Source organism: Vipera berus, assembly GCF_964194415.1.
Source record: "Vipera berus genome assembly, chromosome: 2".
NCBI lineage: Eukaryota > Metazoa > Chordata > Lepidosauria > Squamata > Viperidae > Vipera > Vipera berus.
Window position 1 is genome coordinate 212,329,644 of NC_138203.1, and position 17,130 is coordinate 212,346,773.

Below are 17,130 nucleotides of genomic sequence, written 5' to 3' on the forward strand. Positions count from 1 at the left end.
TGCTCTTTAATTTTTTAAACCTGTATATGTTAATGAGCTTTTGCAGAGTGTTTATTTGAACCTATGGTTCATTGCTGCACAATCAACCTCTCATTAATACAGGAATTTAAACTTCCTGGGCAATGTATTAATTAGCTCCTTTCTTCCCCTGAAAGTACTAAAAAGTTGATCTTACATTTGTCCTTAAAAATAATGTCATCTCTGAGTGGTCACATCCTTATAGGAAGTAGCAGTGGCTCAATTATTCTACTTATAGTGCCTGTGTACATTATATGGGTTACATCACAGCTGTTTAGCCTGCAGTGCTTAGAAACTAGCCAGGTGGGACTGTAACATCTGTGTTGCACTCAAACAACACCAGGGACAGTTTCCAACATCTGGTACCATTTCTGAATTGTCTTATCGCTGCAAGACATTTTGTTCCATCTGCTGCTCTCAACTCAGTTAATTAAACTAGAACCATCTCCTTTTTTAATAAATGGCTAGCAGCAATAAAATGAATAATTCCCTTTCTACAACATGTGTACTTGTATTTCTTTTTAATGCCATTTGTAGTCAAGGTTAGGTTGGCTGGCTTGACTCTCAAACAGAAGCCTCTATTTTTGGACTGTACATTGATTTATTAAAATAAAAATATACTGAAAACAGGCTCCAGATCTGTCTCAAATTCTTATATTGTTAATTACTATGTGATGCTTATAGAAAAGCTATGCTGGTTATTTTTCGATGCTGATTTAAAATAATGATGGGGTGGCTGGGTTCATGCTAGCAATTTATGAAAAGATGGACATCACCTTAATGATTCAAATATTTAGAGGTTGTACAAGACACACAAAAAATACATACACACAAAAAGACTAAGATGAATAGGAGTTATCATTGTACAATTTTACACAGCACATCTACATGAGTATTGTACAGTATACAAGTTTCAGGAAAGTCTGATAATTAGAAATTTCCAAAAAGTATAGTCTTAAACATATATTTAAGACAACACAGGCCAAAATAATCCTAAATAATCAATTTAAGTGTCATCCTAGAATGATAAATACCAGCTAAATTCCCAGGTGAAATTGCTGAGGAAACTGCTAAATCTCTAGAAGGAAAATGCACAAATTCTTTGCAGCATACATTTTCCTGACCCTTTCTTTTACAGAAGTAAAACTTACTTTAGACCTATTTTGTGGTATGGACCAACGCTACACACAGTAAGTTTCACACAATCCAAGAGCAGTGCTTATCTGCTTATGAAGGACAGCAATTACATAAAAAGACTCCAGAGTGAACATGGTCATAATAATCCAACTCCATCTGCCCCCTTAGGCCAGCAATGACATTATTTGTGGTAGCAAGTTAGTAATACATTTCATCCTTAGGACATCTTCTAAACGTTGATGTGGTGTGGAAAGAGGGATAAGTCTAATTTCCATCAGAGAACAGAAAGCTGAATGGATTACAGCGTTCAGAAAAAAGATCTACATGCTCTGTTTTCATAAGGCCTTTACAGCTAGTAATGCTGGAACTACTCTTCATCTGGTATAACAGGAGGAAAAATGCATTTGGTTATTAAACAAACTATACAGGATATGGTTTGAGAGTGAGATCCAAAGAGTGTGGGATCCTTGGTATTCTCTGAACTATTTCACTACCAAACTAGGTAACTTCATTAGTGGTAGACCAACCAAGCTCAGAGAGCACAAAGGAGCGCACAGTTCAAGCCTGAGCTGCAAATATTTAGATCCAAAAAGCTTTGTACCCAACTGCGAAGTGCTTGTGGATAAAACAATTTCGGCAAAGGGGCCATGTTATTCCTATAGGAAAAGCTCTTATGGGGTGGGAATGACTTGTCTGACTTCAAGTGGCTTAAATCAAGTCATCCAATTCAGGAAGGTGAAGGGGGAAAAATGGAAATTGGTTATTTCTGCATCATTAGAAATAAGTAGCAGAAGTAGTATTTCAGTTTCATGCATTCATATTCCAATGTTATAAAGACTTTGTATTTTCTACATATATATTTTGCATATTCTTAGCAATATTTTATGTAAAGCAGAGCATTCTGTGACCACCACTGACCTGTGCATGGAAAAGATATTGTGGATTACAACTCCCATTCCTTAAAGCCTGTGTGACCAATTGTCACGGTTCATGCAAACAATACTGATTACCAATTGCTTTTAAGAGGAATATATTGGTTAGCGAGCTGATAAGTCACAAGCATTATATGCTCAACGTATTTGAGCCAAGGTGCCTTTTAGATGAATCCTCAGATACAGGCGTCCCATTCTGCTTTAGGTCCAGCTGCATAGAATTCACTCAAAGGGAAGTAGCTCCCATCTGACTGAAGGATGTGCCTAAAGTGTCCCAGGAGCACACGAAAGTATGTTTCTTCTTCCCTTTACATCTTTTGCACACATCTGCAGAGATGGCTCTGTGCCTAACCGACTGGCAGAAGTCCAGTGAGCCCCAGGAACTAAGGGAAGCCCTCTAATTTTTAAGTAGGAGAGAGCTATAGGGTGGATAGCAAATTATTGTTCTTGACAGCATATATATTTAATTCGTACTGCTGTTGTATTAGGTGATGTGCTGTAACACATTATTTTTATGAACTATATATTTTGCCCGAAAAGCTATTTATCCATATGACAATATCTTTTAAAAAGTCAATAGTTTAATAATGATGCTGTTTTATAAGACTAGGTCGTTAGGATTAGACAGACTTCAGAGCAATGTTTACCCAGATAGAAACGTGACCTGTTTTTAGAAAAAAATTAAGATAGTAAATTATAAAAAACAAGAAATAAACAAAAATATTTATATTTTAAAATAATCAGGACCATGAAAATAAAATATGTTTGACACTATCCTTGTATTAATAAGCAAATACGTATGCTTTAAGAAAGGGGAATGATTAAAACCTAGTAAGACTGAACAGTGTGTCTTTGTTCACAAGAACATATACACATATCATAGTGTATTTTAAAAATATACGTACATGCAGTCATGTATACATGGACAAACATGTGAACTATATTTTGAAATTAAACTAGAATAATTCTATCTCGGCAAAGTTTTCAAATCGCTAACCTAGCTATTTATTTACATTTCAGAAAACTACTCTTGGAGATAAAGAATGAAGCCACGTACAAAAATATGCACATTATTAAAAGTTTCCTAAATACCGGTACCCATATTGATATTCAGCTTATTAAAGTGTTCTTCCTAAAAACAAGGCCTAAACCAGATGGCAGGGAATCTTCTGGTACTCACTGCCAAACTTTGAGGGAAGAGGGATGAGATCATCCTCTCTTCTGCCCATTGTCCTAACACAAGTTGAGGAACACAAGTTTTTCAACTTCCACAACTGGGTCATTTCTACTGTGAGAATGGAAAGAACGGGATCTGGAAAAGTAATGAAACATTTTCAAGTCTCAAACAGGCACTCCAGCCTGTTTGAAAAAGCCCATTTTATACTTGAGACTGAACATTTTGCAAATCGTAACAATCCAGTCTAAAAGAAAATGTCTTTTTAAAACTACTTGGTAGAAATATGGAACTTGTTTGCTATTGCCTCCTAGGTTTCCCCTCCTAGCTTAGCTTACATTCCTGGCCTTTCTTGCATGATCCCCCATCCAAGTATTCAAATTGGAGATGATCATGGATAGCTTTCAAAAGTAGTTAAAGTTGGCTGGGTTTTTCATGGTGATCGCTTATAATTTTTAGCTGTGATGATAGGTTTGTTTAGAAAAAGACAAATTAAAAATTAATGCTTACAAAACAGCATACATCAGATTTAGAAATATAATTTATCCACTTCCACATCTCCTCTTCCTTGTTCTCAACTTGTGTAGCGTGCTAAGGGCTGAAAATTGATTGGATTGCATATTTCAGTGACTATGATTCCTGACAGACTAATTTAATTATGAATCCTTCTTAGTATTAATATTGGTGTTAATCTATATAATGAGGCAATTTGGATGCAGTATCTTCACTGTTCTGTATCTCAAACAGAAAATTAGGCTCAAATGGAAAACAGAAAATGCACTTTACCTGTTGAAACGGATTGGTCTGTACCATCGAACAAAAGATCCACCAGATCATTGGATGACTTGCTACCAGAAACCTAGTACAAGCACAATTGAACTATTTTAATATATATAGTATAAACAAAACTGAAAAAACCGTAACATTACAAAGTTCCTCTTTTACTGGATATAGGTCGGTGAGTGCACATCGCAAGAAACCTCATTAGAAATAAATTTATATTTAAAAATTAAAAAATGGAAGACTAGAAATTAACACGCCAGAGGAATTTTATTAGGATTTTTGTACAACAATTTCTTCCCATTAGTGTTTGCAAAGATGTAAAAAGGAAGAAATAGTTTTAAAAAGTTTCAAAATAAATATGACAGAAAAAGCCTATATGAAATTGGTTCCTTAAAATTGATATTGGGACCTTAAGAATACCGGAAAACCACTCTAGTCTCATAAAATGCTTGTAGCTAGCTCTTCACAAAGATCTATTCCCAAAATTTATTCTTACTAAGCCCTTTGTAATCACTAATTTGAAAACTGAAAATTGATTTGTGGTTTAAATTCAGCATCCAAAACTTGGAAGTAACATTTTTAATTCTACTGTATTTACTTTCCAGCCTATGAGGTTAACATTGTATCCCACCTAAGGTGAGCAAATGTGTAGATGGTGTTATTTATTTTAAAAGGCTGGCCAATTCTAGGAGCCAACATTAACAATACAGATACTGTTATGACTTATCTTACCATTGGGCCCTGAATTTACTAAAATAAATCATTGATTAAACTGCAAGTTAATAATTTCATAAAGCTATTATATTTAAGAAAACCAAGATCATGGCATCCGGCCCTCTCAATTCCTGGCAAATAGATGGGGAAGAAATGGAGGTAGTGACAGATTTTATTTTCCTGGGCTCCAAGATCACCACAGATGGGGACTGCAGCCAAGAAATTAAAAGTCGCTTGCTCCTGGGGAGGAAAGCGATGGCAAATCTAGACAGCACACTAAAAAGCAGAGACATCACCCTGCCAACAAAAGTGCGTATAGTCAAGGCCATGGTCTTCCCATTTGCAATGTATGGCTGTGAAAGTTGGACCATAAGAAAGGCTGAGCGCCAAAGAATTGAGGCCTTTGAACTATGGTGCTGGAGAAGACTCCGGCGAGTCCCTTGGACTGCAAGGCGATCAAACTGGTCAGTCCTAGAGGAGATCAACCCTGACTGCTCTTTAGAAGGCCAGATCCTGAAGTTGAAACTCAAATACTTTGGCCACCTAATGAGAAGGAAGGACTCACTGGAGAAGAGCCTAATGCTGGGAAAGGTTGAGGGCAAGAGAAGAAGGGGATGACAGAGAATGAGGTGGCTGGATGGAGTCACTGAAGCAGTAGGCGTGAACTTAAATGAACTCTAGAAGATGGTAGAGGACAGGAAGGCCTGGAGGAATGTTGTCCATGGGGTTGCGATGGGTCGCACACGACTACGCAACTAACAACAATAATTATATTTTAATATGTGTGATCTGATAGTGTACATTTTTCTGTATAGTCACAAATAACAATGGCTGTAAAGTTGCTTTTCTTGTAGCATCTTATCTTTTTTTAATAGTCTCTAAATGTTGGCACGTTATAGTAAACTCTGTGTACCTGATGAGCTTCTAGAAAATCTGCTCATTGCAGCATTATTGGCTCACTTTAATTTTATTTTATGATATTTTCTCCAATACATTAGTTTAGCAGTACATTTAGATAAATTATAATCGGAAACAAGAAAAACCAAACAGCGTAACACAATCCACAATATATTTCGTGAGAAAAGGTACATCAGAATAGTGGTTCCTGCTTCTGAGAAGAAAAAAAAAAGCTTCTGCTGTGATTGATTTCTGAGTTTAAGGAAAAGCAGAGGTGGAGAACAAAATGAATTATGTTCCTAGCTATACAGTAGGTTCCAACACTGAGCACCAAGATAACCACAGATGTGGGAGTGACCAAAATTTCAGTGATATATGTATCCATTTAGTTTCATTTAGCTGGGGAATAGATACTAAGTACAGGTAGTCCTTGACTTACAATGACAATGGAGCCCAACATTTCCACTGCTAAGCGACGGTTGTTAAGTGAGTTTTGCTCCATTTTACGACCTATCTTGTCACGGTTGTCAAGTGGATCACTGTTGTTAATAACACTGTTGTTAAAGTGAATCTGGCTTCCCCACTGACTTTTGCTTCTCGCAAAAGGGGATCAGATGAGCCTAGGACACGGCAACTGTCATAAACATAAAGCAGTTCCCAAGCGTCTGAATTCTGATCATATGACCACAGGGATGCTGAAGCAGTCGTTAAGTGTGAAAAATGGTCATAAAGTCACTTTTTCCAGTGCTGTTGTAATTTCAAATGGTCACTAAATGAACTATTGTTAAGGACTACTTGTACCGGTCCTTCAAGAGACTGAACCTGTTCTCCTCTACTCCCCGTACACAGAGGCTCTTTCGCATGAGATGCACTGTAAAACTGTGGGCCAGGGGCTCCCGACCCTGGCAACTTTCAGATGTATGGATTTCAATTCCCCTTGTTCTCAGCAATGGCCATACTAGCTATGGGGCAGAAAAATCACACGATCTGAAGTACTACGGAAGTGATTTAATTCCCACAGATAATTTCTTAACAGATTTTTTTTTTCCTGGGATGTGACTGCAGACAGTTTGTATGCTTTTAATTTATCTGTACCCTCGGTTGTTTCAATAAGGTAAAAAAAGCAAGATAAGAATACAGGACAGATCAAATAGGACTTTATTACAAGAACATCTTAGGGCAATTTGCAGGCTTTTATTTGAAACAGAATCCAAGCTTTTTCTGAGAGGAAATTCTAACCAATAAAATGTCTTTATCTTTATTGGGTCATTTTTTAAAATTAAGTAATTTAACAGAAAACCATTTTAGAACAAACTACCGGTAAATGGAAAATTCAGATGAAAATGACTTGTTTAGGGGTGCTACCAAACGGATGTCTGTTAAATTATAGTTGCTTTCAGGTGGCTGAAAGAGATATAAACAAACTGCCTTTTAATTTAGGACATAATTAAACTTTAAACTATCTGATTACACTTCATTCGGCTTAGCTTGAGAAAACTGTATCTCGGTGGCTGACTTTACGACTGCATTAATTTTGATTCAGATTAAGTAAATCCTAAGTAGATAAAGTGAGAAGAAAAGTGCTTATGCCTGTCCTCAGTACTTTCTGGATTCTTTTATGTCATGGAATTCCTTTTATTATAGCGCATTCCTGCCAAGACTGGTGCCAGAGAAGTACTGATACATACGATCTTTTTCCTTGTCATGCAAAAACAAGCTATGTTTCCATGTACTCACTAGGATAGATAATATTTCTAGTACTTCAACTTCCCTAAGGCTGATGAGAAGGCTGTCCCTTTGTTCTCTGATCCCTTCAATATCCCTTCAAGTTGCCTGCTTGACTGATTCCATAAAACAGCAACTTCTGATGCTAAGCTCTTAACAGTTAAGGTCATGTATTGCAGATACTTAGAAAAAAACACCAATAGATTTGTCTCATTCTTTTCAGTACTGAAGCCCAAAGCTAAATTTGACTTGAATGCTACAGATGAAGGCAAAACTAGTAGAGACCAAAATCTGAACCCTGTGCTCTTGTGTTTGCAAAGCCTTATCTTTGAATCAAAGATTACATAACCATGCACCTGGAATACCAGTCTGCAGTGAAGTACAGCACAATACTGAACAGTTTTAAATACAATGTTAACATCACTTAATATCAAATAATTGGATTTGACAACTAAGATCAAAAGAGCTCAATCGGGGTGGACACTTTAAGTAATAAGTGATGCAGTAGCCAACAGTCTACTCAGCAATATGGTTTGGTCTACTCTCCTCCCAGTAGACCACTGGGGGATGTAGGCAGTCTACCAGAGAACCACTTAAGCAGTCTTGCATAGAGAGAGATTACCAGTGGCAGGCAGGGCAAAGACTGAACTTGGATGGCTTCTTGGGAAAGCTTGTACAGGCTGTCTAGGCCCAGGTAGCCTTAGTGAGAGCTTAGCTAGCTCAAGGACTGAAATTTTGTAGTGGAGGGGCCTGTAGGTTCTCCATAATTAATTGGGCAGAAGAGTTAGACCTTTAAAAGAGAGTCTGGGGATACCAACCTAAGTCAAGCCTATGACAATTACCTCATATTTAGGAAACCCAAGCACTACTTCTGGTAAGCTGTGGTTGTTATGCCCATGACGTCCATTAACCACTGATCATTCTACACAAAAATAGTCCTGCTGTTTTCAATACATGACTCTTCCAGCACAGCCAAAATATTTTTAAATGTATTACTTTATACAAAAGCAACTTAGATTAAGAGGAATGAGAATTCTAATGCAGAGTGGTCTCTTTGGTTACTCTCTTACCTTAGCTGTAGACTGTGGAGTGTAAGCTCCAGTATTCTGGTCTAGACTTCCTTTGTCTCCTGTGTAATGGGCAGCTGCTCCCAAGTCAATGGTTTTGGAAGGATTTGCCATGCGTTTGTGCCTGGTGGTTGTGGTGGTCTCTGTGGCTTGTGTAATGTGGATGTGTTTTGTGGTCACTGTTTCCTCCTCATCTTTGAATTCACCTTTTGGTGATTTACCTCTTCTGGATTTCTTTTCTTCATCACTATCACTGTGAAAATTAAAACCAAAAAACACATATTAGATATTATATGAGGACACAAGAGAGTGGAGAAATAATTACTAGTGCAATGTCAACTTGAAAAAGCTATTCCAATTTTATTTCTGAAATTCTTTCAACCACCTGGAAGTGACCCAACTCTGAAACACCTCTTTGAAATGTCTTACACACTTCTAGAAATTATTCTGTGCTACAATTATCTTGTGAGCGTCTTCTAAACCTGAATTTCAATCAAGGAATCCAAATTGTATCATTTTAAAAACAAAAATCTTTTCCAACCCATTTGTTATTTTTATTATTGTGGCAATTGTTGCTTAAAGTCCTCACTGAAGTTTTTTTTTCTTTAACTAATTACAACATTTTGGTTACCAATTATAATATTTTTCAAATCTGACACTATAGGAGGCTAAACTAAAGCGTGGGGTCAAATGCATCATCAATCTGGAGTCTCTATGCCCTGTGAGTGACCTAAGTCCAGCCTCACTTGAAGTCCGCTGACTTTTAACTGACACCAATTCATCTTGACCATTAGTAATTCAGATTCTTGTGTATAAGTAGCATTTAATAAAGTTGTAATACTTTTGACCTCTATCCTGGTTCCTGATTTCTGGCAGAGATTTATGCAACATCCTAATCAAATTTCAGTACATGGTACCATACTGAAATACCAAGTGCTTAGTCAGTTTTATGATTAAGATTTTATAAAACCAGAAAGGATTCTGTTTAGATAATTTCTATTTAAGATATCAAATTCAATTTACCTGTACATTTGGTTGGAATGGCCAACCAAGTAAGATGAGCTGAATCATTGCCAGACTTTTCACTATCAATTCTACTGATTGAGAAAATTCTCTTTTCCCTTCACCAGAACTTTATTACTATTGTTGATATTCTCCTTAGAAAATAATTCATTTTTTTCTAGTAACTATGCTATCTTTAATTTATTATTCAAGATGCAATTTGTATAAGATTATTTATTAAATTTATATGCTGCTTATCTCCATCATAAGGCAACTCTATTACACATTGTATGATATAGATTAAATTGGCTGCAATTACAATTCCTGGCTTATGAAGAACACAAGGCTTAATGATCCACTCAAATTTTGTGCTTTTCCAGAAAGAAAAGATAAGGCAAAACTGCAGCTCATGTTAGAGCCTCATTGTATAATAAGAATATGCTGTGAGGTAGCTTGAAAGATAACTGTGTTCTCAAACAAGAATTAGCTGCAAAAGGTTTGTGTTGAATAATGCAACAGAGCACTAAACAATTTTCTTTTAAAGAAGGTTGTCTTATTGTCACCATGGAGGCACACAAACTACTGTACAGTATCCCTGTGGGAAAGCCTTTGTTTTCTACTAAACAGTGATTCAGGCTTTGCCATCATCATTATTATTATAACTATTACTTGGTTATGCTTCCCCATTGTATCTCTGTATATTAGTTGTTTGCCAGCAAGAGGTAGTTTAATTTATTAAAATTAGTGATCACAATTCCTAGTATTTTCCAACACAGATTACAGAGGAAGAATAATATGAGGGCCTAATAGCACCAACCAAATAAAGTAAGAATACATCAACAATAATTATTCTGAAAGAAAAGCTCAAGTCCTTACTAAAATATAGGAAAAGTACAAGCCACATTATAGCTGTACTGTTGCACTGCAACACAATTATTCTATTTGTTCATTCATTCACATCCTACTTTTAAATACCAGAAGCATTTCCAAAGCACTTCCAAAGTAAGAAGTGTTAAAACAGAAAATCATAAAACAAGCAATTTGAAAATGTATCAGATAAAGCATCAACAGGAAGTGAAAATAATCAGCAATCACTATTCAACTTGAACAAACTTAAGACTTAACACCCAAAATCCAACTGCCAGACAAGGGGCATTTCCAATTTAGGGCAAGTTACAGGACAGGCCCTGTAATGATATAATTCCCATAAACTTTAACCATTGGAGCTAAGCAGGATTAGGACAAAACTTGAAAGAACTTAAAAGAAATGCTGGACAACTCAATTTTATAAATGCTACAGTTAGAATATACCAAGCCGCTAAAGCAAGCAAATTCTTTTTGTTGAAATAAAAAGAGTAAAGTTCTGCATTCACCTCATGATTTAGGTTTTTTTCATTATAATATGTATAGCTTGGAATACATTTTGGAACAAGTGTTACTTTTTAAAATATATGATACAGCTTAGAAGTAGAAAAATATCACAATCAAATTTCACCAAAAACTATTTTGGGAAAAAGTTCAGTATTAGTGAACATTTTCACTAATATTAGGCAAAGTTAATGAGAGTAGTCAAATCTGGAGCAGACTTTAACAGAAGTGGCACTGCAGTCTATTGACAAATCAGTGGTCCCTTTCACCTGAATTTGCTTGTGCTTACCAATGGTTAGAAATGCTAAGTATACTAACATAGTATAATATATTAATACTAAAATATTATACATTATATATTAAGAGATAATATAATACTAATACTAAAGAAGAGCAATAGCAATACTAAGACAAAATAGAATTTACTCTGTTCCAGGAAACAAATGGGCTAATTTACAGAAGTCCAATGCACATAAACCATGCCTGCTCATCATTTTTTACATATTTTTTTTATTTTTGTGGTGTAGCCAGATCAAATCCTATGCAAACTGAGCAAGCAGTTTGGATATATTTTGGTATCGACTGAGCACGTAAGGGTAAACCCTGACACATCTTGAGCTGTAGGGTGAATCATTACAGATTTGGACATATCAAGAATACAGAAGAAGCAGAGCCAATTCATGCAATAATAGGCTACAGGCTTTTGTTTTGTTTTCACGCCCTGTCCTTTGGAGGTGTTGTTTTTTTTAAAAATTGAGAAGCAGGCTGCCTGCCTGAAACAGTATATATTGAAGCAGAGTCTACGACTACAAGTTGGATGATATCAATCAGGAATGATGGAAGTGCAACTGCTCCATCTAGTGTGACAGGTTGTCAGGGCCTTGGAAGATCAAATTAACCACAATAAAGAGAACTTACGCTTGAGGGTTGCACTAAAATCACAAGATATGCTTACTTGCAGAATTCATAACAAAGGAAAAGACTGCTGGGATACATATTGAACACACAAAGATTATCTATATTCTGGAATATGTATATATTTTACAGTAAAGTAAAGGGAGATGTAGCCAGGACTGGAGGGAGGGGAGGGGTGTAAGGGAGGTGCAGTGAGAGTACAGGGCACTTTCAAGGGAAGCATGGTGAAAGTAGGTGTGAGGTATGGTGAGGGTGGTACAATGAAGCTCACAGAGGATGTACAGGGTACACAACTGGTGGGAGAGGCTCAAAGAGCATGCGTGTGTGTTCAGCATGGTGCGAGCACAGAGCGGCTGGGGATGGTGTGCAAGTGAGGAAGATTTACCCCAGCAGCTTGTGATCTTTGCTGGATTTCCCACTGATTTTTTTTTTTAAAATCCCACTTATATCCCGCCCTTCTCCGAAGACTCTGGGCGGCTTACAATTTAAAGCACAAATCAATGTGCTTAGCAATAGCCTTCATTCTATGTATATGCCTGCTTATTATTAGGGCTTTCGCGCCCCCCCCCAAGCGGCATTATTACAAAGTCAGCTTATTGCCCCCAACAATCTGGGTCCTCATTTTACCTACCTTGGAAGGATGGAAGGCTGAGTCAACCTTGAGCCTGGTAGGATGCGAACCTGCACTAATTTTCTGGGGAAGCTAGCAGGGAAGATTGCAAATGGTGGCCATGTGATTGTGAGGCACCCATATTGTGATAGCCTGATTGAGGGGGCATGGGGATGATCAGAACTCTGAGGATCAGTCAAAACCACCATTCGTTCAGCACCGTTGTAAGTTTGAACGGTGCCTGAACAATAAGGTGAAAGTTGAACAGAGGTCCAGAAAATACTCAGGTTGTAGGATAAACTGGGAAAATGAAATGCAACCTAGAAAAAGAAAATTACAAATTGCTTCCATATTGCTGCCAAGAAAACAAACATACCTCATATTAAAACACTAGATTATAAACCACTTTGAAGAAGATGCTCAACACAGGAAAATTTTTCAAGAAACAGATATTTAAAAGCTCATTAAAAGAACTACTACAAGAACTCCATAAAAACAGACTGATGCCAGAAATACCTGCATCTCTCTGGAGAATCCTCCCTGTCTTTCCTTCTGAATTTGCTAATGGTGTCATCAATTGTGCTCCCAATTTTATCACTCAGTTCGCCTAGTTTATCGCTGAAAGGAAATCCGGTTTTGTTTTTATCCCATTCCTCATCCCATTTTGACTTGGGCTCAGCATCATATCTTTCACCTATGTAATGTAGACAGATAATCAAAGAATGAAAGAAAAGAAAAAAGTGATTAACCCTAGAATACTACTACTTCTAGCAGTTTTACTCTATGATGGAATTTAAATCTGAGTTAAAAACAACAAAATTTAAACATTTTTACAGAGCTGAATTAACATATAATACATTATATCACGCATAATGTTCTATTGCCAGAAAATATACTGCTCAAAAAAATAAAGGGAACACAAGATAAGACATCCTACTATTAAATACAGTACATTGTGTTGTTTAAGTGTTCCCTTTATTTTTTGGAGCAGTATATAACTAAAAGATGTTATTACTGACAAATACCGTATGCTAAGATAGACACTCTAAAAACAAGTAGAAAGGCATCTTTCTGCCCAACAAAATGAGACTCATATAAAGCATGTATGACAAATAAAATCCAAATAAAATAAATGTTCATTAGTACACTTGTAACCAGGCTGTCATGGGGATCTCATACCAAACCCTGCAAGACGGCAATATTTCTAGCCTCAGTTAACAATTTTAAACTCTCTTCAAAGTCTTTAATGACAATGGAGCACATTATCCCCTTATGTGCTAGTGAGGAGTTTTTAATTTCCCCATTCTCCTACTCTCACCCCACCCCTTTCCCCCAATAGCTACATAAACAAAATTTGCTTTGCAAGAGAGCCAACTGGCTGTGAACTGTAGTAGAAGGTGCCAGTTTTCCTCAGTTGTTTTTAAATACAGTTTTAAGCGGTTAGGTTTAAATTCCGTATAGTTTAGGTAGCCAAGAGGGAAGATTTAAAGCCGAGATTTATTTGAAATTCTCAAAATTGTGATTTTGCTTGCCAAATTCTTTTAATTTAAAAAAAAACCATACTGGCCAAATACAGATTATTTCTCATACTAAAATCCTGTCATTTGTATCATAATAATGCAGAATAGCTTCTCATTTAATTTCTTTTGGGGACAATCTATCAAAGAGTGGCCCAATGAATTTCAGTTATAAGTGCTGAGGTGTGGCTACTGATATTCTGTAGATTATGTGCAATATGACTTTTGTTTTATACTCATGAATAAGTACTTAGCTCTGTTATCCCAAAGCGCATGTGCTAAGAGTAATAAAATAAAAACTCATAGATTACTTACATGTGAAAACTTTTCTCTGCCCACTTTCATTAGCTCTGGCAAGTTATTTTCCTCATTCTGAAATTACTAAATCCACTCCTCTGCTCACCCAGCTCTATTTATACATCATGGCAGATGATCACAGATAAGATACACAACATTCATGGAGACAATATGTCCACTATTCTATCCCTTGTCCCGTGCCTCCATTTGTGTACCATCTTGAGTTACAAGACTGCCTCTGGGTCCCTCACAGATATTCTTGGGGGGGGGGGGAAATATCTGTTGGTGACAGTAGCTGAGTGCTTTGTTAGAAAAAAAGTGCTTCCATATCCAGAAAAAAAAGATAGGAAAGGAAAAAATAGGAGCATACACAAAATTGTTGCAAACTTGAAACAACTCATTGATTTTTCAGAAATTCTGACAAAGTTTTGGATCGTTCATGGATTGCTGAAACAACCAACCAATTCTCCCCCTCCCCCACTCCCGTTGCTCCAGGTTTAAGATGAAACTAAGTTTGGAGGGCTTCTGAAGCAGTTTATGGGGGTGATGAAAGCAAGGAAATCTACAACAGCCTCTTAGGGTGACATTTTTCATTGGCCTCCTGTATTCCAATCTTGCCTTCTCCTCCCCTCAGCAATGTCAAGGGCCACTGCCACAAAGGAAGCCCCTCAGCCTCAATTTTTCTCACTTTTCCCACTTCTGCCTGGAACAATGGCATCTCTCCTGGACACGCCTACTTGATTCCATCACATTTTCTTCTACAAACACCTGAAACAAGTGCACTTCAGTTTGGCCACTGACCACCAAAACCAGCTGTACTATACATGGAATGTTTTATGTATAGAGCTAAATGTGGTATTAAAAAGCAAACTCATCTGCTTACTTTCTGTTCAATGGCTGTGTTCATGTCTCTGTGTTTTGTTTTGTTTTTTGACTAGTCTGGTAGCAGCCATTTTATGACAATTAAGAACTGGGCCAATGAAGGAGTTGTTTCAGTAATTTTTTCCTATGACAACTTTCATTTGTCACCCTCCACATCAACTAAGTTCAGTCCCGAGAATATGGCAAATTATAGTTCCATTTTTCTCAATAACATCAAAAGCATTATTTCAAATCACCAATGCCTGCTTGGACACAAAAGTACGTGGTTCTGTTCCCCTTCACATAAACCAAGCCATCATGAAAAAAATAATTATTTCAGTATTAGGTATTAAATCTGCAAAAATGTGAGAATTCCTTTCCTAGACAGATAATCCCTATTCAGTGACCACTCATTCATCTACTATTTGAAGTTATGACGGTGCTGAGAAGACTTAGGATTGGTCTTTGCAGCTGCAGCCATTGAAGCATCCCAGCAGTCAAGTGACTACAATTCAGGCATTTGGCAACTGGGTCTGAATTACAATGTCACAAAGTCCTGCAATCACGTGATTACCATTTGCAAACTTCACTGCTGGCTTCCACAAGAGTCAGTGGGGAAGCTGGCAGGAGGTTGATGGTGATCATGTGATGTTCCATCAATGGACCTTATGGGGTTTGCCTAATGAAAGCAACTGGAACTGTGATGTTATGCTTTATGAGCATGTCACTTGACAACAGAGTTCCCAGTTCCATTACCATCATTAACAGTTGTTTAGGTACACTACATCAAATTAACTTCATTCAAATTATGACGTGTTTATGTATGTACGTATCCATGCAGTCTGTTTCACCTGTATTTCATACTTATTTTTCCCCACACAAATATATAGCTTTGAATCATTTTCTTCAATAAATCAATGAACAAGTATAATATTTTGATTCATTTGTTTTTGACTAGTTTTAGTTTTAGGACTTATATGTGAACAGATCAGATTTCAGGTCATATTTATGCAGAAATTCTGAAAATTCAAGACGATTCACTAACTTTTAAGTACCACTGTATGTTACTAAAGCTACCAACTGTCGTCTCCAGGCTGGACTTACTGTATCTGAATCCTCCAACACTGTCTGAAGAAACCCCAACATATTTATCTTTGTTTTTCTTTGCCTTTTTCCTTTCTTCACGGAGTCTGTCATCGTCTTGGGCAAATTCTACCATTTCTTTCACTTTCTGGCGTATATTTATACCTTGGTCCTTGCCATTCTCATCTGAAAAGAGGCGCACACAAAAAGAAATTGGGAATAGTCTTTAGCCTGAAGCATTTAGAGAAATCTCTAAATAAAATGAACCCCAAAACTGCTAAGGTTATGTATTCTAAAGCAATTTTATTGACTGAATATAAGTTATACTTTTTATAGCCAATATTTCATTTTAACCTAAAGTGATAGCATTAGAGCACAATTTTAGTTTCTAGTTTTCTAACCCACACTGATCTACTAAAAAGCTTACTTTAAAAAAAATATAAAATATGGTGCTTGAAAACACATTTCCTGTCAGTTTTAACCCACTTAAAACAATCCTGCTTCTCCAGTCTTTAGGAAGGGGTGGGGTATTTAAAAAGAAAAAAAACAAATAAGGTTTTTTTTAAAAATGTTAATTGCTAACATTCTATCTAGCTTCAAACCTTATTTTTAAAATCTTATCAGCTGAAGTGCACTATGCACTAAAATTTGTTCCACCTCTCAAAGCCTCTTTTTTATTCAGAAAAAAACACTGGCCTTGTTACCTGTGCACTGTAAATATTATTTGGTAGGAGGGGAAAAAATCCCTAGCTTCAAACAGATGTGTATGTTTTGGAGCTCTAACCTTTCTTCCCAGATGATTAAAGCTATTCCTTTATATACACCACAGGGAACAAGTCTCTAGTGCATATTTTAATATAAACCCAAACACTCATGTTGTGTTGGTTCTGTTGTTATTAGCCGGTCTTTTCTACAAGTTCTTGTCTTCACTAATTAATACTCTAGGGCCCCACGTCTTGAATTCTGCACTCTTCACACAACCGGCAACAGTCACATTCTAATTAGAGCAGGGAAGCTTCTAAGCTGGTTC

At 36.7% G+C, this 17,130-nt stretch overlaps 1 protein-coding gene across 1 annotated transcript in view; it reads right to left on the reverse strand.

Annotated features, from left to right (window-relative positions):
- CLINT1 (clathrin interactor 1) overlaps positions 1-17,130 on the reverse strand; it is a 73,243-nt gene that overhangs the window by 11,183 nt on the left and 44,930 nt on the right. Inside the window, exons 5-8 of the mRNA XM_081318029.1 lie at positions 16,122-16,286; positions 12,859-13,036; positions 8,451-8,700; positions 4,048-4,120 (exon numbers count right to left, since the gene is read on the reverse strand). Of these exons, the coding sequence (XP_081174155.1) occupies positions 4,048-4,120; positions 8,451-8,700; positions 12,859-13,036; positions 16,122-16,286 (666 nt within the window). The remainder of the gene's footprint in view (positions 1-4,047; positions 4,121-8,450; positions 8,701-12,858; positions 13,037-16,121; positions 16,287-17,130) is intronic.